At 46.3% G+C, this 23869-nt stretch overlaps 1 protein-coding gene across 1 annotated transcript in view; it reads right to left on the bottom strand.

Annotated features, from left to right (window-relative positions):
• The window catches only part of LOC130177603 (titin-like), a 174918-nt gene that overhangs the window by 3874 nt on the left and 147175 nt on the right, over window positions 1-23869 (bottom strand). Inside the window, exons 199-230 of the mRNA XM_056389497.1 lie at window positions 23479-23775; window positions 22746-23333; window positions 22294-22596; window positions 21863-22159; window positions 21479-21766; window positions 21029-21334; window positions 20540-20842; window positions 20151-20456; window positions 18266-20029; window positions 17806-18099; window positions 17261-17545; window positions 16857-17156; window positions 14657-16723; window positions 14151-14453; window positions 13750-14055; window positions 13208-13498; window positions 12790-13089; window positions 12363-12668; window positions 11966-12268; window positions 11511-11792; window positions 10740-11333; window positions 10191-10478; window positions 9722-10021; window positions 9337-9639; window positions 8854-9156; window positions 8168-8752; window positions 7766-8068; window positions 7201-7500; window positions 6514-7089; window positions 6041-6346; window positions 5264-5869; window positions 19-5120 (exon numbers count right to left, since the gene is read on the bottom strand). Coding sequence (XP_056245472.1) covers window positions 19-5120; window positions 5264-5869; window positions 6041-6346; window positions 6514-7089; window positions 7201-7500; window positions 7766-8068; window positions 8168-8752; window positions 8854-9156; window positions 9337-9639; window positions 9722-10021; window positions 10191-10478; window positions 10740-11333; window positions 11511-11792; window positions 11966-12268; window positions 12363-12668; window positions 12790-13089; window positions 13208-13498; window positions 13750-14055; window positions 14151-14453; window positions 14657-16723; window positions 16857-17156; window positions 17261-17545; window positions 17806-18099; window positions 18266-20029; window positions 20151-20456; window positions 20540-20842; window positions 21029-21334; window positions 21479-21766; window positions 21863-22159; window positions 22294-22596; window positions 22746-23333; window positions 23479-23775 — 19055 coding nt within the window. The remainder of the gene's footprint in view (window positions 1-18; window positions 5121-5263; window positions 5870-6040; window positions 6347-6513; window positions 7090-7200; window positions 7501-7765; window positions 8069-8167; window positions 8753-8853; window positions 9157-9336; window positions 9640-9721; window positions 10022-10190; window positions 10479-10739; window positions 11334-11510; window positions 11793-11965; window positions 12269-12362; window positions 12669-12789; window positions 13090-13207; window positions 13499-13749; window positions 14056-14150; window positions 14454-14656; window positions 16724-16856; window positions 17157-17260; window positions 17546-17805; window positions 18100-18265; window positions 20030-20150; window positions 20457-20539; window positions 20843-21028; window positions 21335-21478; window positions 21767-21862; window positions 22160-22293; window positions 22597-22745; window positions 23334-23478; window positions 23776-23869) is intronic.

Here is a 23869-nt window from a genome sequence, read left to right as displayed (position 1 = left end):
AATGTATTATAATGTTACCTTTCCGTTCTTCAACCATGAGATTGCAGGTTTGGGCTCTCCTGTCACCTTCACTGACAGCTTGACAATAGAGTCAGAGGTTGCAGTGACGTCGCTCAGACTGACAGAGAAGGCTGGCTTCTTTTCAAGAGTTGGTGACATAACTCTCTTTGGTGACTTGATTGGAGAGGTCACTCGTTCCTTCTCAGATGGAGTTGGGGATTTTGGAGTAGGGGACTTTGGTGTTGGGGATTTTGGGGTAGGGGATTTTGGTGAGACTGGAGACTTTACTCTCTGAGGTGACTTGATTGGCTCAGGAGACTTCACTCTCTGAGGAGATTTCACAGGTTCAGGGGATTTGGCAAGAGGGGATTTTGCCTCTGGAGAGGTGACTCTGGGAGGGGCAACTACTTTTTCCTTGGACTCAGATTTACGGATCGTAAGAGTGAAATGGGCCTCTTGTTTGCCTCCAGCGTTTTCCACCTGCAGAGTGTAGCTGCCTTCATCCGACATCTCAACAGCGGTGATCTCAAAGGAGGAGTTGTATTGAGTGGAGACAATGTGGTGACGGGCAGAGGAACCGACAACTGCTCCTTCATGCATCCAGGTGATAGACGGTGCAGGTTCACCAGCCACATCACACTCAAATCTGGCGAGGTCTCCCTCCTCTACGGTCAGAGACTGTGGTTTGGTCAGGATCTTGGCAGGAACACTAGGCTTCTCCCTTGGCTTCTCAAAAACAGCGGTGGTCTCTTTCACAGTTTCTGTCACAGTTTCCTTCACTGTTGTCTTAGAGGAGGAGACATGATACACCTCTGTTCTGGTCATTTCTGGCAGATGGGAGGATGGAGGCTCCTCATCTCTGCGGAGTGAAGAGAAGGCAGCATATTCTGCTCCTGCTACATCTAATGTGGCATAGTCAGAAGTCTCTCCTTTGCCGTTCTTGCAGACCACACGGTAAGTGCCAGCGTCTTCAGTCACACAGTTGATGATCTGGAGGGTCAGAACTCCACTGATATTGGTCATGTGATATTTGCTGCTCTGATGAATCTCTTTTCCATTGTGGAACCACTTGACTTCTGGTTCTGGTTTGGCCTGGACATTCAGGGTAAACCTTGTGTTGGTGCCATAGGGTACGCGATGAGATCTCAACCTGATGGTAATACGTGGGGCGTGGTCAAGGCTGAAGGGAGCCTGTGTCACCACCTCAACCCTCCTCTCCACTGATCTTCTCTCTGATCTCAAAGCCTGTTTCCTCTCCTCATATCTGGATGCAAAGTCAACTTTGGGGAGGACTATGTCTGTCTTCACAGTCTTTTCTGGGGTAGCAGATCTTCTCCTCTCGGGTTCAGGCATTGGGAGCTTCTTAATTGGTTTAGGAATATATTCTGAAGTGATGGCTGTCAGGTGCTCAGATTCAACGCTCTCAGAGACCTTTGCAACAGTGACAGTTGTTTCCTTTTTCGAGGTTCGTGTCTTCTCCTCAAACTCCATACGTTTGAGTTCACTCTTGTAGGAGGAGATTCTCTGAGCAGTTGTGTGCGGGCGCAGCAGCTCCTGATCTTCTCTCTCTTCATGCACCCTCTGCTTCTGTCTCGGAGGTTTATATGTGGCTTTGTCGTGACGCTGGCGGAGATCAACGAAACTTGGGCCAGCCTCGTATTTAGATGGAATACGGTAGGAGTCATATCTGTGAACCTCTTCTCTCTCTTCATCATCACTGTAGGCTCTTCTTGGAGATGAGGGACGCAGGGTAGACAGCTCAAAGCGCACTGGGCTGAGGCTAGGTGGAGAAACAGAGTAGCCAAGCTCCAGCTCTTCCTCCAGACGAAGCCTCTCCTCCTCAGTTCTCTTCATGGACAGATACTCGTCCACAGGCAGCAGCAGTTCCTCATCTGACAGGTCACCCAGGGACCTCCGCCTGATCCTGTGGTAGGCATCCATCTCAGGGGAAGGAGTGCGGTGCCTTGCAGGCCTCACAGTCTCCAAGTCATCCTGAGTCATGGATGAGATGCGCCACTTAGGCTTATACTGGTCCTTGATTCTGATTGGCACCTCGTAGAACTGCTCCCACCTGGAGAGGCGAATACGCTTCATCCTCTTCTGCTTGATTTTCTCCATAGGCTCAGGGAACTCATATTGATCCCGCAGCTTCTTGTACCATTTCATGTCAGAGAATGGCTTGAAGTGTTTTATTTCTACGTCCTCCTCAAGAACAGCTGGGTTAATGACACGAGGAGCTGGGACGACATAAGGCATACGCAGCCTCTTCTCATCTGCACGCTTCTTCCTCTCCTCTTTTTCTTTCTGTATCTCAGCCTCAGTCTTCTCACCCTTTTTAGTTGTCACAGCAGGTTTGAACGTGGTGGCTGCCTCCCTTACAGCTTGTACTGCTGCAGGTGGTAGAGGAGTAACAACAGTGCCTGCCAAAATCTGGGACAGCCTCACCTTTTTGTCTAATTCCTCCTTTCCAGATACCCTTTCCTTCTCCTTTTCACTGGTCTCATAATCCTTCTTTACATGAGCGACACGCTCCACTTTGAGTGTGGCCTGGCAACTGGCAGATCCAGCGGAGTTGGTAGCCGTAACTCTGTATACGCCAGAGTCCTCAGGAAGAGTGTCTCTCACATGAAGGATGAAGTAATCCAGACCCTCATGAACAACCTCAATAGATGGTCCAAAGGCTAGAGGTGTGCCATCCTTCTCCCACTTCAGTGTTGGATGGCCGGAAACTCTAATCTCAAAGCGCACATTCTGGCCCTCCCTGCACTCTACATTTGCTAGCAGGCGTTTGAACATGGGCCTCAGGGTGAGGTCTGCTGGTTTAGGTCGAGGAACAACAGTAAGACGAGCCTTGCAGCTGTCATCACCATACCTGTTACGGGCTACGACACTGTATTCAGCATCATCTTCATTGTCGAGGTTGTGGATAATCAGCTGGTACAGACCCTTGTCACTTATGAAAGTGTATTTCCTCTCATCATGTCCAGGGATAAGTTTCTGTCCTGACTTATGCCAGATGACGCGAGGCTCAGGGTGAACAGTGATGGTGACGCCAAAGCGCACATCCTCACCAATGTAGGCTGTATGGTTGACCAGAGGAAGAGTGAACTCTGGTGGTTTCTGAAGCATTCTGGCAGTGTCAATTCTGCGCTTTGTTCTCTTGACCACACGAGTGGTGAAGAAGTCGCGGTAAGATCTAACGCCGTTGATAAACAGCTCTGCGTAGGCACTGTCCTCACCATACTCGTTCACAACCTTGCATCTGTAAGTGCCATCATCTGCTCTTGTGACCTTTTTGACAGTGATTACAGCCAAGCCATCCTCATATTCAATTTCATATTTGTCGCCAGCTTCAAGCTGCCTGACACCACAGTACCATGTCACTTCAGTAGTGCTATCATAGTTGTCAATGTTGCAGATGAATTTCATATTGTCTCCTTCATTCACCACTGCATGGGAAATCTGGCCTGCAAGAGGACCATGTTCAAATGGAGCAATCTTCACCTTAGCGACAAAGACGCCACGCTGGGACCTAATGGAGCCACCGCTGGCCACACGCGCTGCAGAGACAACAGTGCTCCACTCTTTCCTCACCATCGTCTGGTAGTATCTCTTATGCCTGCCAGTTGGGATCGCTCTGTTGCTGATCTCCTCCACAGGCTTGGTGAGCCAAGGATTTACCAGGGCCTCAGCAGCAGTCATACGATGTTTGCGATCCTTTGTCATTAGGCGGTCTGTGAAGTCCAATGCCTCAACGCTGAACTGCATGAAGGACTCGTCATCATAGCTATAGGCTGCATTGGAGATGTTGTCAATCATCTGTTGGTTGGTTTCAGCTGTGAATGGATTAAGTCCACTGAGGAGTACATAGGCAAGGACACCAACCGACCACATGTCAGTGACAGTGCTGACCATATCACACTGGTGGATCTCAGGGGCAGCATATTCTGCAGTGGTATATTGAACCTTGATTTGGTCTCCAGGGGTCAGATGTCTAGACTGGCCCAACTCAATAATCTTCACATTAGAGCTAGTTCTGGTTGTGTAAACAATGTTCTCTGGTCTGATATCAAAGTGTCCATAGCTCTGAGCGTGCAGGAACTCAAGAGCTGAGCAGATCTGTCTGATGTAGTTAACAATCTCACGCTCATTAAGCTCAAACTCAGCTGTGCTGAGGCGCTCAAATATGTCACCACCAGAGATGAAGTCATAGATCATCACCAGCTCTTCAGGGCTGTCGAAAGACTCATGGAGGAGGAGGAAGTTAGTGTGTTTGGCCAGGTTCAGTGTTGCAATTTCCTTCTTGACTACTGCTTGATCAGCTCCTCTCACTTTGACGAATTTAGCCATGTAAGTCTTCTCAGAGCTGATGTCAACACAGCGATGGACAATGCCAAATTGACCTCTGCCCAGTTCCTCTGCAATGGCATATTTGTTGTGCAGATTCTTGGCATCGGAGTTTGGAGCCTTGCCCTTGGGGACACGTTCAGTATCATCAACCTCCCTGTCGTAGAGCAGAACTCTAGATTTGTCCTCCTTGGTCATGACAGGTCCACTGGTCTCAGATGGAGCACTCTGTCCAAACTTGTTCTCAGCAATCACTCTGAACTGATAGCTGGTTCCTCCAAACAGATTGATTACGGTGTAGCGGGTGTCACGGGACTGGGCAACACGCTCCCACCTCTCAGCAGTGGTGGGGCACTTCTCAATGATGTAGCTGATGACCTTGCTGCCGCCATCATTTGCTGGAGCCACCCAGTTCAGTGAAACTGAGTCTCTGGAGACATCACTGGCTTTGATACCACGTGGAGGATCAGGCACATCAGCCACATCCAGCTCAACTGTCTGTTGGTCGATGCCAAACCTGTTCTTGGCACAAACAATGTAGAAACCAGCATCCTTCTTCTCCACTCCGTTGGGGAACACCAAAGAAGTAAATGACCTGGTGACAATGACCTGGTAGTGGCCATTGCTGTCAATGAGATCTTGTCCCTTCTGCCATGTAATGACAGGATCTGGTTTGCCACCGAAAGGAATCTTGATATTGACCACCTCTCCTCGCAGGGCGGGGATGGCTTCCTTGTCCTTCAGGTTCTTTGGCAAATGGATCTTGGCAGGGACTAGAAATTAGAGAAATTAAATTAAAATTAATTAAAATTGAGTGAGATGTCATGTTTTATTTGAATGTTAAAAATTGTTTAATATGGTTGTATTGGGTTTGTACAAGTCAGTGGTAATGATATTTAGAGAAATCTGAGCTTACCTTCAACATCCAGAGAGACTGTAGCACAAATGGATCCTCCCTGGTTAGTGGCTCTGATCTGGTACACAGTGGAGTCTTCTTCATCAGCCTCGGTGATGACCAGCTGGTGGTAACCTCCCTTGAACTCCTGGATCTTGATCTTCTTTCCGTCAGAATGGATCTCCTTTCCTCGTCTGAACCATTTAATCACAGGCTTGGGCTGTCCTGTGATCTTGCAGACAAGGGTAGCATTGCTCTTGTACTTCACACTCATGTTCCTCAGCTCCTCCTTGAAAGCAGGAGCACGGATGTCGACGGCTGTGGCTGGAATGATGGGAGTGGTCTCCTCGCTGTAGTCACTCTGCCCTCCAAGGTTCTCGCACTTCACGCGGAAGATGTACTCGATACCCTCAGTCAGACGTTTGACCGAGAACACTGTCTGTTTGATCTCGTCTGTGGTCACCGAAATCCATTCGGTCCATTCCTTCTTGTCCTTCTTGTTCTTCTTCTCAAGACAATAGCTCTTGATCTTGGAGCCACCATCGCTGAGTGGAGGCTTCCAGGAAACAACACAGGAGTCCTTGGTGATTCCAGACACAACTGGTGACAGAGGTGGTGATGGTTTCTCTGTGGACAGGAATATGTAAATTAGAAGCCATTGTCAGTACTTTTGCAAAATGTACCTGGGTATCTCTTTACAAATAACCTAATATGATGTATTACGTTTCTATGCTTACATTCTAAGACATGCATTTATTAACTACTTTGAAACATAAATTGACATTATATTAAGCTTACCCAGTTGGCTCTTGATAAGAATTGGTGATGTGATTTCCAATGGCTCACTGTTGCCATAGCGATTCTGGGCGTACACTCGGAAGAAGTATCCGGCACTGTCAATGAGGTTAGGGACGCGGCAAGATGTGCCGTTAATGGATGATGACACCAGTTCCCACTCTGTGCCCTCCTTGTCCTCACGCTTCTCCACAATATAGTTGGTGATCATGCAGCCTCCGTCATCCTTGGGTGGCTTCCAGCTAATGATGACAGAGTTCTTCAGGAGGGCGTCCAGAACAATGGGACCCTGAGGCACGTCAGGTTTGTCTGGAAAAAGTTGTCAATGTTGCAGTACAATGTCAATGTGATGATGAAGAAAAAATGTATTAGATTTAATTCATTATAAATTTGATAACTCAGCAGATAACTCACTATTATAAATGGATGTATTGCTGCACTCACTACAATAATTACAATAATTTACGTGAACATACCATAGATTTCAACATTGAACGCAGTGTCAGCCCTGCCAAAGTGGTTGTGCAGTCTGATCCTGTACTTTCCTCCATGGACTCTGCGCTGCACATTCTTAATGACCAGGTGTGTGTAGTGCTCTGTGGTCTCAATGCTTATATGTTCTGTGTTCTCCAGGGTTTTTGTCCCATGTAGCCACATGATCTTTGGCTCGGGACGACCAATGTAGACAGCATGGATGCGTAAAGTGGTTCCCAGACCAGCATAGTAGGTTTCTTTCAATGGGTAATCTGGGTGGAAGGATGAAGCAGCCTCCAACACCAGGACGCCTGTGGTCTCAGCATCTCCGGTGTCATTGATGGCCTTGCAAGTGTACTCTCCCTCATCTTCCTGCTCGTCAGTCATGATGGAAAGGGAGTGGTTGCGACCATCAGAGCTCATCTCGTACTTGCGAGACTCAACAATCTCCTTGCCAGCATGATACCACTTGATTTCAGGAACAGGTCTGCCAATAATCTGGCACTTCATGACAGCAGGCTGGCCAAGCTTGGCTGTTACTTCATCCATTTCCTTTCTCAGGCTTGGTTTAGTTTCAACTATAAATACAAAACAAGGACGCAGTTATTTATTTGGTGAAGTCATTCTGGAAAAACAATTTGGGTAAATGTCTACTAAAACATTTTCACACTATAATTCAGTATGCTCACCGCTCAGTTTGGTCTTGATGCATGTGGTAGTCCTACGAGGTCTGCTCATTCCTGTCTCATTTTCAGCAAACACTCTGAACTCGTACTCTGTGGCCTCAGCCAGTCCAGGCATGGTAAACTCCTTTTCTTTCAGCCTCTGCTTGTTGCACTTCTTCCATGTACTCTCGATTGATTTCCTGTACTCCACCCAGTAGCCCAGGACCTCCTTTCCACCGTCACACTCTGGAGCTTGCCAGCGGATAGTGATGAAGTTCTTTGTGACGTTGACAGTGTCGATCTCACCTGGTTGGCTTGGCTTGTCTGGAAGAAAAGAAACAAATATAATAATATAGTTAGTTTAATTAATAGCTGCTTGTTGTGTCTTATGGATGCCAAAAATAACCAGTGTCTTTTTTTGATTCTGGTTGTGGGTACTGGAGGTTGTCTTGATCTACTGATTTCACTTGGGTTCTATGGGATCTATGGGATCTAATTGTCTCATGGCTATTACAATTCCATCAACTATAGTAATTACAGTGCTATCAGTTATTGTTGATTACATTTTATTATAGTGGAGAAGACTCACCGAATGGATCCTTGCATGTGACTGGGTCAGACACAGGACAGGCCTCACTCTCACCGATGTCGTTGACAGCTACAATACGGAACTGGTAGTCTGCGTCAGGGGTGAGTCCAGGCAGAGTAAACATGGTAGAAGTGATCTTGGTCTCGTGGCGGGACCATGACTCAGTGGACACCACCTTGTATTCAACAAAGTAGCCAGTAATGGCAGAACCACCGTCATCCTTTGGTCTGGACCAGGCCAATGCCACAGAGCTCTTGGTGACATCCATGATCTCTGGTGGGGTGCTTGAAGGCTCAGGAGGACCTGGTTTTAAAAACACAGATGATTTTTTTGAGTCATCACTGAATGATACAGGTGACACTTAAGAGTGAGGAATTTTATAGATTATTGTATAATACTTACAAAGAGGAGTCTTGGGCACCAGTGGCTGCTCTGATTTCAAAGAGTTACTAATACCAAAAGAGTTTTCAGCTGTGACCTTGAAGTGGTACTCTGTTCCCTCCTTCAGGCCCTTAACAACCAATTGAGTGTCAGTCACTCTGGAGTCCACAGTGTACCAGGCATTTCTGGTTGCCTCACGTCTTTCCACAATGTAACCCAGGATCTCTGAGCCACCATCATCAGTGGGTGCCTTCCAGCACACTTTAACAGAGTTGGCCTGGATCTCCTCAAAGACCATTGGTCCCTCTGGAGCATTTGGCCGTCCAATGACCTTCACCTTGATTTGGGCCTTCTTCTTGCCAACCTTATTCTCCAGCAGGAGGTCATAGACACCAGAGTCGCTCCTTTCAGCTCCCTTGATCACCAGCTCACTGGCGTCCTCGGTGGAGGCAATCATGGCCTTGGTTGAGACTGCACCGCTATCCTTCAACCACTTACAGGTTGGGTGAGGTTTACCCTTGATGGGTACTGAAAGTCTAACCACTCCTCCCTGGCGGACCACGTACACATCTTTGTATTTCAGCTCCAGGTCATAGTCAGGAGATTCTGGAGAAGAATGATAGTTACAAAAGTCAGTTTCATTCTATGTTAAACATACACAAATTATCTTAGTGTGAGTGTAGTTACTGTAACCACTGTGTCCTTACCAAGCATCTCAGTCACAGTGACAGTTCCAGGCACTTCAGCAGGCTCTCCCGAGCCACCAGCATTGCAGGCCATCACACGGAATTTGAACTCTTCTCCTTGTGGCATGCTGGTCAGCGTGTACTCGCAGATCAGAGATGGTGTGGTGTTGCACTTCATCCAGGCCATAGTGCCAACCTTCTGCATCTCAATCAGGTAACCGTCCACTCTTGCATCTCCCTCATCATCAGGAGGACTCCAAGCCAAAGACACAGAGGACCTGGTGGTATCAGTGATCCTTGGGTTTTGAGGACAGCCAGGTGGATCTAAGTAAGAAAGAAAAGCATGTCAGTATTTCCAGCTTCAAAAGATATGAGTCTGTACTTGCCCTTTTAAGACTTTAGCTGTCACCCACTGTAATTATGAATTCACAGTATTATCTAGAAACAATATATGTACATATATATATTATGTAAAACAAAGCTTTCTCTCAAACTTTTTCCTACCAATGGGATCTGTTGCTACCGCTGGCTTGGAGGGCAGACTTGGTTTGCTCTGTCCTCTGGCATTGATGGCAGTGATTCTGTGTTCGTACTCCAGGCCCTCGATTAGCTCTGTTGACCTGTATCTGGTCATAGTGACGGGGTTCTTGTTGGCGCGCACCCATCTGTCAGACCTCACTTCTTTGCGCTCAATGATGTATCCAGAAATGTCAAGGCCACCATCTTCATCTGGTGGATTCCAGGCCACGGTCATGCCATCACGAGAAACATCAAAGATGGTTGGACGGCCAGGGGGTCCAGACACATCTGTGAGGAAGAGGAAACGTGTTACGTAACTCTGTCGTATCTCTGTATTTCTGCCTGTATAGTAATATGTAACAAGTCTTACTCTTCAAGCTCCTGCAGGTGACAATCTCAGACTGTAGGAACTCTCCAGTGCCATAGCGATTCACGGCAGCTGCGCGGAAGACGTACTCATCTCCCTCAATCAGGTTCACAAACTTGAAGGTTGGTCGGCTAACAGAGTCACTGACAGGCACCCAGCCAGGTCTGTGAGCATCACGCTGCTCCACTACATAGCCACTGATGGGAGCTCCACCGTCTCTTACTGGAGGATCCCAGCTGCAGGTGACGGATGTTGCATCAATCTCATCAAACCTGACGGATCCACTTGGTTCATCAGGTTTAGCTAATAAAGTGAGATTAATAAAATAAATTGTTAGTCAGTTTGACTAAAAGGTAAGTGTTAATAAAATACTTGCTATTGTCTGTAATATTGTCAAACTAGAACATAACTATTGATAACCAACATCAATAAATAGTGAAACAAAAACAACAAAGGGGAGATGGTTTCTTACAGAGGACGATGACCTTGATGACCTCTGTAATGACACCAACGACATTCTTCACCTCCAGAGTGTAGTCACCAGTGTCGTCAATGGTGGTGTCGGACACGGTCAGTTTGGAGAACTTGCCGGTGCTCTTAATTTTGACACGGTCTGTAATTTTCATCTTAGTGTCATGGAAGATCCAGGAGCAGATGGGAGGAGGCCTGCCAATGATGGGCAGGTCCAACTCCAGAGTCTTACCGGCCAAGACATTGACAACCTTCTGAGGAATACTGGAGAAGTCCACCACGGGCATCACTGAAAAGGAAAAAGAGAGATGCAAAAATAATGTAATCACAGTTAACAACAGTTGAGAAATAGATTGTGAACTGAGATGTGATGACACTAATAGTTTCTGCTCAACAGAAAATCTTCAACATTTTATAATATCATACAGAGCCAAGAAAATCAACCTCATGTCCTACTTTTAACTCTTTCAAACCCATTTTTGTCAAATTATTGCCAAAGTATTGTCACAATACATTTTTTTATTTTCATGCTTTTTCCTTGGTCTGTTACCTCTCTGTTCCTGTACAGTGATGGGGCTAACAAGCTCTTTGGGCTCACTGGCTCCCCTGCTGTTGATCGCTCTGATTCTGAACAAGTACTGTTCCTTCTCATTCAGCTTCTCAATGGTGTGCTCAAAGTCAGTGAGCTTCAGTGTGGCCACCTTCATCCACTTGTCGGTGCCAAACTTGCAGGCCTCAATGACATAGCCTATCAATCTGCTGCCACCGTCATGCTCAGGCTTCTCCCATCCCAGGGTAACGGTGCTCTTGGTGACGTCAATCACCTCCAGCTTGTGTGGTGACAAAGGCACCTCGCAAACCAGGATCACATCGGGAGTCTCACAGGGCTCTCCAATTCCATAAATGTTCTCAGGGAGGACCCGGAAGTAGTACAGCATGCCCTCCATCAGGCCGTCAATCTTGTAGGATGTCTTGCTACACTTGGCGGTGATGGTCTTATAGGCTCTCATGGAAGCCTCACGCCTCTCAATGATGTAGTTGTTGACAGGAGCACCACCATCTACAGCTGGGGCTTCCCAAGAGATGGTGGCAGAATCTTTGGTCAGCTCCTTGAACTTGATTGGTCCAGTTGGTCCAGGAGTATCTAAAAATAAAAATTAATTCCTCAAGTTAAAATATAAAGTTTCCCAAAAGCTACTGTATCACATCAAATTAAATCAATGGCAAAACTTTTAAAGAATCTCAGTATTTTCCTGTGTAGTATATACCAGCGTATACTGTAGTGTGTGTCTGTGAAGTGCAGACATTTACATCAACTTACCATAGACCTTGACCAGAATGTTGACTTCCTGTTTCCCTGCAGAGTTCTCGGCCACCAGCGTGTACTTGCCGGCATCATAGCGGTGGACCTTATCAATGATGAGTGTGGTGGACGTGTTGGTGACCTCGATGAAGCCTCTGTTGTGGAGGTCAACACCTGGCTTGCTCCAAGTGATGGCAGGAGTGGGACGACCAGTGATATTGACAAATAGGCGGAGGGAGCCACCAGCACGTAGGCAGATTGTCTTTTTTAGGTCGTCGTGGAGCTCAAAGTCAGGGGTTTCTGTGTGAGAGGACGGGATGATTAATAAATAACTTGTCATGTTAATGATACAGGAATTCAAATGTTACCACATCATGAAAGACTTGCAAATGAAATTTTCTGTATTAGAAGAAGAAACCAAAGTTTGCAATTTTTGTATGTCAAGTTCTTGTCTTGTTTTCTAGATGACTTACCAATTCTCTCCACTGGCTCAGTCTCGGCACAGGGTTCACTGAAGTCTCCTGCACCATTGATATTGATGCCAGCGACTCTGAAGCAGTATTTCTTGCCTGCAGAAAGTCCAGTCACCACATACTCTGAAGTACGCAGGGTCTTTTCATGGGCCTTGCTCCATTCCTCTGCTCCAGCTTCCTGCATCTCAAGGATGTAGCCCATCACATCAGCTCCTCCATCCTCCACTGGGCGGGACCAGGCCAAGCTGATGCTGTCTGCATGAGTGTCGGTGATACGAGGGATAGAAGGAGGAGCAGGGGTGCCTGAGAAGAGAGGATGTTAAGTTCCATAGATCATCAGTCAGATCTTCAGTTACATGTAATGTTAGCTATGTATACTTCAAAAAACAGGACTTACATGTTGGCACTCTGCAGACGACATACAGAGAAACCTCGCTGACTTCACTCTCTCCAGCTTTGTTGATGGCTGTCACTCTGAACTGGTAGATGTTGCCTTCAGTCAAACCAGACACCTTCAGTGTGGTGTCCAGATGAGCTCCATCCCTGTTCACCTTCACCCAGCGGGCACTCTTTCTCTCACGCCTCTCCACCAGGTAGTGGATCAGCGGGCTGCCACCATCACTCTCTGGTTTCAGCCACTCGATGGTGGCGAAGTCCTTTCCTGATGCCAAGATCTCTGGAGTACCAGGAGGAGTTGGCACAGCTGGAGGAAGACAAAGTGGAAGAGCAGTTGAGTGTTAGAGGTTGTAAAGATTTAATTTGTGGCTTCATTTTCACAGTCACTTTAATACTTTACGAACAATTATGCTTTCAAAAGGACTTACTGAAAGTGTTTCTGGCGACCATGGGGGCTGACTGTAGGTGGACTCCGGCTCCATATTTGTTGACTCCCCGGACTCTGAACAGGTACTCTGTGTTCTTAAAAAGGCCGGTGATGTTGCAGGTCAGCTTCTTGCACTCGGCATGCATGATGACCCAGTTGAGCCTGTTGGTGTCACGCCTTTCCACAATGTAGTGGGCAACCTCATCGCCACCATCCTCAACGGGAGGCTTCCAGCTCAGGGTGCATGACTCTTCAGTGATTTTGCTGATCTCAATGCTGCCTTCACAAACTCCAGGTGTATCTGGAAGAAATGTATGCACTCATGGTACGTTGCTTTGCCTAAATGCGTCACATGAATGCTTCCAGTGTAATCTGCAAATGTACTGAATTAAATTGGTGAAAAGTAAAAAGGTTCTTACCAAGCACTTTGACGTTGACCTCAGCAGTTTTGGTTCCGCTTACATTCCTAACCATGAGGATGTACTTTCCTGTGTCATCTCTGTCACAGAATTTGATGATGGCCATCGCCCTGGTGGCAGTGTACTGCAGGTGGTACTTTTCGCACAACTCCAGCTCCCTGTTGCCCTTGGACCAGGAAGCCTTGGGGTCAGGCCTGCCTCCTACTGCAGCATCCAGAACCAGGTCTGAACCAGCTCTGACCATCACAGTTTCAGACAAGAGTTTGCTGTCCAGCTGGGCTTTTGGAGGTTCTGTTAATTGGATAGAAAGTACGTGGTTATGAAACAATTTCTTGAAAGTACAGTACTCCTTTGCTGAAACTAATATATTTACATTCAATGAAATCTACATGATAAAGTCTGATGGCGTTGTTCACACTGATTTAACAGGAATCATGAGACAGTTTCATCTTACTGTCATTTTATTTAAAATTTATCTAAAACTCCAAAGTGTGAAATTATGCTGTAATGTATTGTATCCCAGTCACAGATGAAGTTCTTACCAAAGTCGGTCTTGCACTGCACAGATCCAGTAGACTCTGAGGGTATACTGAAGACCTGGTTGGCATTCTTGGCAATGATTCTAAACTCATAGGGTTCTCCTTCTCCCAGGGCAGTGACGGTGTAGAAGTTGTCTGTCACATTGGTGTAGTTACACTTGAGCCAGCGGCCCTCACCAGTCAAAGTGTACGGCTTACGCTCGATGATGTAGCCCACAATGGGACTACCACCATCATTCAGTGGAGCCGACCATTTGAGGGAGACTGTGGTTCTTGTGACATTTGTGACTTCTGGTTTACTTGGTGGATCTACATAACAGATCAAAAATGTTTGTGAGAGACAGAGCAATGAAATATTAAGTAAGACACTAAGTAGTGTGATACTAAACTGTATCAAAACTCACCAACTGGGTTTTGAGCAACTGCTCCCTTGGAAGCCTCGCTGGCTTTGCTCAGCCCAGCACTGTTCATGGCATAAACCCTGAACTGGTATTCCAGGCCTTCAACTAGAGCTTCCATCTTGTAGTAACACTCAAAGCAAGGGATCTTATTCTCCCTCACCCACAGGATATTGTTCCTTTCCTTCTTCTCAATCCAGTAGCCTGTCACCTTGCTTCCGCCATCATGGTAGGGCTCCTCCCATTTCAGGGTCATTGTGTTAGCAGTGACATTGAAGACTGAAGGCCTTGTTGGTGGGCCAGGAGGTGCTGTATTAAAAAAAAATTAGATTTTTAAAATTTTTTTGTTGAGCACAGCCTAGTCAGTTACAGCCTGATTTAATAGAAGGCATGCATTTTTATATGAATAGTCTAAGAAATGCTTAAAAACATCAGTTTTTAAGCATTTTTTTAAAATATTAATATTATTCAATAGGTGTAGTGAAGTCAAAATGTTACGGAGTAGTACTTACTGAAAGGATGCTCTGCAACAATAGTCTCAGACTCAGTGGACTTGCTGACACCAAATCTATTCTCAGCAGACACCCTGAATGTGTACTGCATGTACTTGGTCAGGTGACTAACGTGGAGAGTTGTGCGCTTTACGCTGGAATTGATCAGCTGCCAGGCTGTGGAACCGGACTCACGCTTCTCTACGATGTAGTTGGTGATGTCAGTGCCACCATCATCCTCTGGTGGTTGCCAGTTAACGACGCAGGACTCTGATGTGATGGATGAGATTTCAATGGGTCCAGTTGGCGGACTAGGTCTACCTGTTACATTAACTTCAACAGTGAAGGTCTTGGTTCCTGCCACATTCTCCAGAGTCAGGTAGTATTTACCACCGTCTCCTCTCATGGCCTCCTTGACTGAGATGCTGGTTCTGTCCTTAGTTACTTTGATGGAGACTCTGTCTGAGCTCTTCAGCCTCATCTCCTCCAGCTTCCAGGTGACTTTAGGAGCAGGTCTACCACTGATGGGAACCTCAATGGTGAAGATGCTGCCAGACCTGCATGTGATCAGCTGGTTGGTGATATCACTGAGGTCAGCAGCAGGTTCAATGTGAGGCTCCTTGACCAGCACAGGAGCCAGAGTCTCTCTGGGCTTGCTGTAGCCGGCTTCATTCTTAGCCTTCACACGGAAGTCATATTCATCACCCTTGTTGAGCTTTTCAACCGCATAAGTGAGATTCTTAGTGTTGCCAACCACAACCCATTTGTCTGTACCCTTTGGCTTTGCCTCAATGACATAGCATTGGATGCGGCTGCCACCATCATGCTCAGGTTTCAGCCAGCCCAGTAACACAGAGCTGTCTGTGGTGTCCAGGATGTCCATTCTCTTTGGAGATGCTGGCTCTGCAGTGGCAATAACAGGCTCTGTCAGTTCAAATGCTTCACCGATACCATGTTGGTTCTCGGCTGAGACTCTGAAGAAGTATGGCACTCCCTCAAGCAGGTCCTGGATCCTCAGGATGTGCTGTGTGCACTTGCCACCAGACTGCTGCCAAGTGCGGCGGCTAGCCTCACGCCTCTCAACAATATAGTGATGGATTCGGGCACCACCGTCATTGAGAGGAGGCTTCCAGGTAAGTGTCACCGTGCCTCTGGATACCTCCATGAAGGCAACATCCTGTGGAGCTCCAGGAGCGTCCATCACCTTTACAGTGAATGTAATGGCCTTGCTGCCACTGGCATTCTCCAGGTTAACAGTGTATTTACCTGTATCAGTTCTAGAGCAGTTTTCAATACATAGAGAACTGTAGCCATCTGTGGTTATGATCTCTGTCATAACACCAAGCTCTCCTTCCTCTTTTATCCAGGTGGCAGTGGGAATGGGTTTTCCTCTGAAATTGATGCCCAGGCACACTGAACCTCCAGCCTTGACAATGTGTGTCTGCTTGAAGGTGGCGTCAATATCCACCTGTGGTGGTGTTAGCCTATCTACAGCCTGAGTAGGTTCTGGAGTCTCCTTTTCATCGCCTCTGCCCACATGATTGACACCTGCGATACGGAACTTGTACTCAGCTCCTGTCTCTAGACCAGCTGCCACATAATGTGTTTCTGCCACCAGCTCCTCGTTTACTCTCTTCCATTCGGTTTCTTCTCCCTTCACCATCTCGATAATGTAGCCCAGGATGTCCATGCCTCCATCATCTGCAGGCCTGCTCCATTCCAGACTGATGGATGTATTGGTCGAGTCAGATACACAGACCACAGATGGAGCACAGGGAATATCCTTTGGTTCGGCAGCTTTGATAGGCATAGAGATGTTGCTGGGGGCTCCGACACCAGCATCATTCACGGCCATGACACGGAACTCATATTCCATATCTTCTGTCAGGTGAAGCACCTTGTGAGCACATTCAACAATGGGCTTCTTGGTAATCACCTTGTAGAACCGGACAGTCTTCTTTTCTCGTTTTTCTATGATGTAGTACTGAATGGGGTTTCCTCCATCAGATGTTGGAGGAGCCCAGGACAAGGTGATGCTCTCTCCTGTCACCTCAGTGGCATCAGGAGTACCTGGAGCATCAGGAGTAGCTGGGGGGAAACAATTTAGGTAGATAAGTGCAATGTTTGTATTGACCAAAAATAGATAAGAAATCAAACAAGAAATCAAAATCAAAATTTCTTTTGTCTGAAATATTAAATATAAAGCCATTTTTCCACTTACTGTATTGCATCTGTGCAATGATGGGAGTGGATTCCAAAGGTCTGCCAACTCCAAACTTGTTAACAGCAGAGACCCTGAACTGGTACTCATTGGTCTTGATGAGCTTGGTTGCATTGAAAGTGCACTCCTTACATTCATCACACACCAAGGCCCAGGAGATCTTGGCAGTCTCACGCTTCTCAATTATATAATGTGAAATCTCGGAGCAGCCGTCGTTCTCTGGTGGGCTCCAAGACAGAGTGCACTTGCCCTCTGAGATGCTACTGAAAATGATGGGTCCCACTGGCTCCCCAGGTGTGTCTGTATAACGTAGGTGTAGGAGAATGATGTTAAAACATAAACATTTAAATATGGTGTAAAAAAATGTACTGTAATATAAAGAGAAACATGTCTAAACTTAATACCTTGGACTTGAACAAGGATGTTCTCTTTCTTGCTTCCAGATCCATTGGTAGCCTCCACAGTGTAGAGGCCACGGTGTGTTCTGTCAGCGTCCCTGACAAACAAGGTGCTGGATCCAGCTACGTTGATAATGTCCATCATCTTTTTGGTAACTTCCACACCATCTCTGTACCAGACGACCTTCGGAACTGGGCGTCCAGTGATGGTTACCTTCAGCCTGATGTTGTCTCCTGCCTTGACTGTCAAACCCTCAAAGTACTCTGGGCCAAACTCAATATTTGGAGTAGCTGGTTTTGAAAAAAATGTGAGGTATTAGTGTTTAGCATTATTGAGTTTTAACAATGTAATTTTCAGAAAGCCAAGCTGGTTTACACTGCCTTTTACTTTTAGCCAGTGAGCAGTTACTAAACGGCAACAAAAGCAATGTTCATCAACTTCATTATTTACCTATCAGTCCTGAGATTTAATAATAATAATATAATAATAATTTTATAATATTGTAATTAATATTACAACCCTCTAGGCTTACTGTCCTGTCATTACTCACCATTCTCACTTCTGACTACAATCAAGCCAGATGAGTTGGATGGAGGACTGACAACACCAATGGCATTTCTGGCGATGACTCTGAACTCATAGCGTTCATTTGTTGCCAACCCAGTGACAGTGTGCTGGCACTCATGTACGTCGGTCAAGTTGGCCTTGAACCAGCGGCCATGTCCTTGGCGTTTCTCAATGTTGTAGCCAGTAATCTTGCTACCACCGTCACGCTTGGGTGCATCCCATTTCAGTGTCACTGAGTCACTAGTCACATCAGTGTAGTCAGGCTGGCCAGGAGGATCTGAAAGACATGACATACATCTTTAACTTATCTTTGTCAAAGTGCTTTCACTAATACTACATCATAGTCAGGTTTTATAACTGAAATGATAAACTCAGTATAAATATGCTGTGTGTTTGAAGTGTAAGCAAAGAGAATAATATCATTGTCTGAACTCTGCACTCACCAACAGGACTGACAGCCATGGTTGGCTTGCTCTCATCACTCATTCGGCTGAAGCCAGCATCATTCTGGGCGTAGACTCTGAAGGAGTACTCAAGGCCTTCAATGAGTTCCAAAATCCTGTACTCTGTTTCTTTGACCAGCATAGTGTTCACCTTTTGCCACATGATGCTGTTCTTTTCCTTCTTCTCCACATGGAAGCCCTGAATGGGGGTGCCACCGTCATAGATGGGCTGCTCCCACTGGATGGTCATGCCATCGTTGGTGATGTTGTACACAACAGGCTTGCCCGGTGGGCCTGGAGGCCTGAACTGGTGCTTGGCAATGACCATCTGTGAGATCAGAGGCTCACTGGCACCATATCTGTTCTCAGCACACACTCTGAACTGGTACTGTACACCCTTGATCAGGTTGGGGACCTTGAACTGAGTGTCCTCTACACTGGAGCAGGCCATCTTCCAGGCAGTCTGGGAGGTGTCACGCTTCTCCACAGTGTAGCAGGTGATATTCCCACCGCCATCATCATTGGGTTCATCCCAGGAGATCATGATGCTCTCAGCTCTCACTTCATCCAGTCGGATTGGTCCAACAGGTTTTGAGGGTGGTCCAAGTGTGATGACGTGGATGTGGAAGGATCTCCTGTTGACCGTATTGTCAAGGGTCAGGGTGTATTTACCCTCATTCTCCTTCTTCACGTTCTTAATCATCAGAGTTGCTTTGTTCTCTGTCTTCTTGAAGCGTATTTGGTCACTCTCCTTAAGGGGCAGGTTGTCCTTCAGCCACAGAATAGCAGGTCTAGGTTTGCCTTTATATGGCAGCTCGATGTGCACATTGTGACCCAGGCGAACACTGATGCTGCCATCTGGGTACTCTGCAAGGCATGCTTCAGGTGTGATTATGTAGTCAATGACTTTGATAGGCCCAATCTCAACAAAGTCGCCCTGTCCCTTCTCATTCCTGGCGGCAACTCTGAAGAACATGTTGGAGTGCTCCTTGAGTTTCTTGACCTCAAACTCACATTGTCTGCTGGTTCCTCCCAGAGACCATTCCTCATCCTTAAGCTTCTTCTCAATGACGTAGTCAGAGATGATGCTGCCACCATCATAATCAGGCTTCAGCCACTGCAGAGTAACAGATGTCTTTGATGAATCCTTCATAGAGACCTCCTTGGCTGGTCCTGGAGTCTCTGTGGCCTTCACAGGCTCAAGTGTGTCACATGGATCCCCAACACCATTCTCATTCTCCGCTAACACACGGAAGAAGAAGGATGTCTTCTCAGAGAGATCTTCAATGGTGAATGTTGTGTCTGTGCATTTGCTTGTCACTGCAGAATAGGATCTCTTGGAGGAGTCCCTCTTCTCAACAATGTAGTTTGTGATCTCAGCACCACCGTCAACGAGTGGAGGCTCCCAGCAGAGAGTCACCTTTCCACGGGTCACGTCCTTAAGGACCAGGTTTCTGCACTGAGCTGGGGTGTCCTGTACTTTCACAGACAGGGTCAGTGTCTTGGGCTCTCCCACACCATTCTCTATCTTGACTGTGTACTTTCCAGTGTCCAGCCTGGTCACTTCACGCATAACAAGGACTGTGGTTGTGTCTGAGTGGTGGAACTCATATTTGGGATTGCGATCAATGCATTCCTCTCCCTTGCTCCACGAAGCAGTGGGAGCAGGTCTGCCCTTCAGAGGAACAGAAAGCTCCACATCCTTGCCAGCTTTCACAATGTAGTGAGTTCTCATGGCCACATCTGAGTCAATCTGGGCCTCCTCTGTGAAAATCAAGAAAAATATTCATGGTCACAAAGGGGCTGCTATATGTGAGGCAGATAAGAACAAAACAAGACATAGTGTTGTCATCACACATATTTTCAATATGAGTGACAAATTTACCCAAGATATCCTTAGCCTGTACAGGTTCAGTCATCTCCAGAGGCTCTCCACGGCCAGCACAATTCACAGCAGAAACTCTGAAGAAGTAGTTGACATCTGGTTTTAAGTCATGAACTGTGTACTCTGTTGACTTGACCTCTCCCTTGGAGGTAATCATAGCCCATTCTGTCTCTCCCTCAACAAGCTTCTCCAACATGTAGCTGGTGACCTCACTGCCTCCATCCCATTCTGGCTTGGACCAACCCAAGGTGATGGATGTCTTGGTGGAGTCAACCACTTTCAGCTTGCAAGGCTCATCTGGTGGGTCTGTGGATAAAATATCTATTAGTGGAGCTGTACATTTATCTGGTTTGTTTTTTGGGGGAAATCTGTGTTGTTAGACAACTTACCAACTGGGTCAGCAGCCTTGTAGTAGTCTGATGCATCGGAGAACGGCCCCTCTCCAGCCTTGTTAATGGCACAGATGCGATATTGGTACTCATTTCCTTCTGTCAGGTGGTAGACAGTCTGTTTGATGTCAGTGATAGGGTCTTTGTAAACCCTGATCCAGCGCAAGCTCTTCTTGTCACGTCTCTCCAGGTAGTAGCCAGTCACTGCGCTACCTCCATCTACACCTGGTTTGTCCCATTCTACCACCATGGTGGACTTGGTGATGATGTTCACCTCAGGAGTATGAGGCTGGCCAGGAGTTACTATACAAATGGACAACAAATATGTTAAGGAAATGAAAATGTCAAAATAAAGGCGAACAATCGTGTTAAAATTTAAGAAAACCCATATGATGTTCACTAAGCAAGAAATGACCAACCTTCATGTCACTCAATATGACTTATTCACTTTTACCATTATATTCAGCACTCCACAGCCACAAAGCTTACCAAAGGCATTCTTAGCGATGACAGGCTCTGACTCCAGTGGTTCTCCAACTCCAAACTTATTAACACCCACGACGCGGAACACATATTCATTTCCACGCACCAGCTTGCCGACAGTGACGTGTGTTTGCTCATGCTTGTCTGAAACTGTCGACCAGACCACTCGGCTGGTTTCACGCCGCTCAACAATGTAATGGGTCACTTTGGAACCTCCCTGATCAGACTCAGGCACAGGCTCCCAGCAGAAGATCATCTTATCTGCTGTGATGAGGTTGAAGTTAATGATGCCAGCTGGGGGTCCGGGTTTGTCTAAGGGGAGGTAACAAAGAAAAGGAAGAGCATATGAACATAAAAAACAGAGATGATGTAAGTTGCATAAAATAAGAGGTCCTCAATTCAAACTGAGAAGGAATTCAGAATTGTGTAAAGTGTGAATCATAAATTTCTGCATACCCAGGATTTCAATCCTGATGGTTGCAGATGCTGATCCGAAAACATTTTTGATCTTGATCTCATATGAGCCTGTATCAAGGCGAGTTGCATCCTTGATCAGAACAGCAGAAGAGTCTGTGGAATTTTCAACTGACACAGTAGAAGATGCCACCAGCTCCTTTCCATTCTTGAACCACTCAATGGTTGGCAGAGGCTTGGCAATGATTCCAACTCTGAGTTTAACCGACACTCCGGCCTTGTACTGAACCACATCCAGATACTCTGGTGGAAGGTCAATGGCTGGGGCACCTGTGGGACATAAGATATTAATATGAGTAAGGTATTTAAATAAATCCAATAAAAATAAACAACAAAAGTAACCATAGATATAAATCAAAAACTCACCACATGCGTCGATACAAGTGACTGGGCCAACAATGAGAGACGGATTGCTGACAGACCCAACAGCATTCTTGGCATATACTCTGAATTCATAAGACTCATCCTGGGTCAGTCCGGATACAGTGAAGCCCATTTCAACGATGTTTGTAAAGTTGGCCTTCACCCATCTCCCATTGGGAGCTTCTCTCCTCTCCACACTGTAGCCGGTAATCTTGCTGCCACCATCATATGGAGGCCTCTGCCAGGCCAGACTGATGGAGTTCTTGGTGACTTCTGTGACACGGATGCTTGCTGGGGGCTCTGTAACATTAAAGTAAGAAAGATGCAATTTTTATGAAACACCAGTAAAGAGGATTCTTAGTGCCAGCTCATTTTATTTAAGGCTGTGTGTCCCCTTAAAACTACATATAGAGATTCAAATTAAAAGCACTTACCACAGGCATCAATAGCAAGCACCTCCTCAGAGGTCTTGCTCATCTTTCCAATACCGGCCGCATTTTCAGCTGCCACCTTGAATTCATAGATAAGGCCAGGGCAGACGTTTGTAACTCGCCACTGGTTTCCTGGGATTGCTGTCTTATTGACCTTCTGCCATAGGATGCTGCTCCTCTCCTTCATCTGAAGATGATATCCTATCACAGGGTTTCCACCATCAGCAACTGGCTCATTCCAGCAGACTGTCAGGCTCTCTCTAGATACATAGCTGACCCATGGTGTGGATGGAGGTCCTGGGATGGCTGTAATGGACAGCAATCATGTAAGTGTTTATTCCAAATAATTCATCACCCATGAAACAAAAGTTGTATCATCATAAGACACCCCCCAGTCCTTCAGGGAACAGGATAATGAAAGCTACATTAGAATGTATTCAAAAGGCCTGACTTACTGTATGGAAGCTTTATCATGACTGATTTGCTGTCAATGTAGTCGCTGACACCATAGCGATTCTGAGCCTTGATTCTGAACTGATACTCCTCTCCCTTGGTCAGCTTAGTCACCTTGATCGCGCTTCTGGCAATGCTTGTTGACACCTCTGCCCACGTAGGAGTGCTGGTTTCACGTTTCAGAACAACATAGTTGGTAACAGGACTGCCACCATCATACTCTGAGGGAGCCCATTTCAGACACACTGTCGTCTCACCGACTTCTCCAATCTCAACAGGACCAACGGGAGGTCCAGGTCTGTCCAGCACAACAAAGATAATGAAGATCTTTGTGGTACCTCCTGCATTTGAGGCGGTGACTTCATATTTGCCAGCATCACTCGAAATGCTTTCATTTAGAGTGATGATTAAGCTGTCTGGTGTCACTTCTGTCAGCAGCCTCTTGGATCCCTTGATGACAACATTGTTCCTGGACATTGTCACCTTAGGCATTGGCCTGCCAGTGAGAGGAATCTCAAAGGTCAGGTTGGATCCTGCTTTCACATAAACTGTATTCTTGGGGTAGTTCTTCAGGTCAAACTCTGGAGCCTCTGTTGAAAAAATAAGACAGGATTGTTATCAGTGTTCATTATATAGAAATTCAAAAGTATTTTACACTATATTACATTTGATACAAAAACAAATCCTTCTGTAGAAATACATCGACTAATATAAGAGTAAAACTAGAGATAATACCTTGTATTTCCTTGACAATAACAGGTACAATCATCTCCTTGGGTTCACTGAGTCCAGCGTGGTTCTCAGCACGAACTCTGAAGAAGTACTCAGCACCCTCCCTCAGGCTCTTGATGGTGTGAGTCATGGTCTTCACAGTGGCACACTTCACCCACTTGGTCTGTCCCTTCTCCAGGGCATCAATAAGGTAACCTTTAACTCTGCTACCACCATCGTATTCTGGTCTTGTCCAGGCAATCGTAACACTGTCCTTGGTAACATTTGCAACTCCAAGTTTCATTGGTGTACTTGGTACCTCTGTAACAGACAGTGAGAAGTTTTATCAAGCATGTTTGATTGAATTGATAAAAGGTGTAAAATCAACTTAAGAGATAGTAAATTCATATGTTAC

The sequence above is a fragment of the Seriola aureovittata genome, chromosome 11 (assembly GCF_021018895.1).
Source record: "Seriola aureovittata isolate HTS-2021-v1 ecotype China chromosome 11, ASM2101889v1, whole genome shotgun sequence".
In the NCBI taxonomy this organism is placed as follows: domain Eukaryota; kingdom Metazoa; phylum Chordata; class Actinopteri; order Carangiformes; family Carangidae; genus Seriola; species Seriola aureovittata.
The sequence above is the reverse complement of the archived record's forward strand: the minus strand, read 5'-3'. Positions and strand labels throughout refer to the sequence as shown.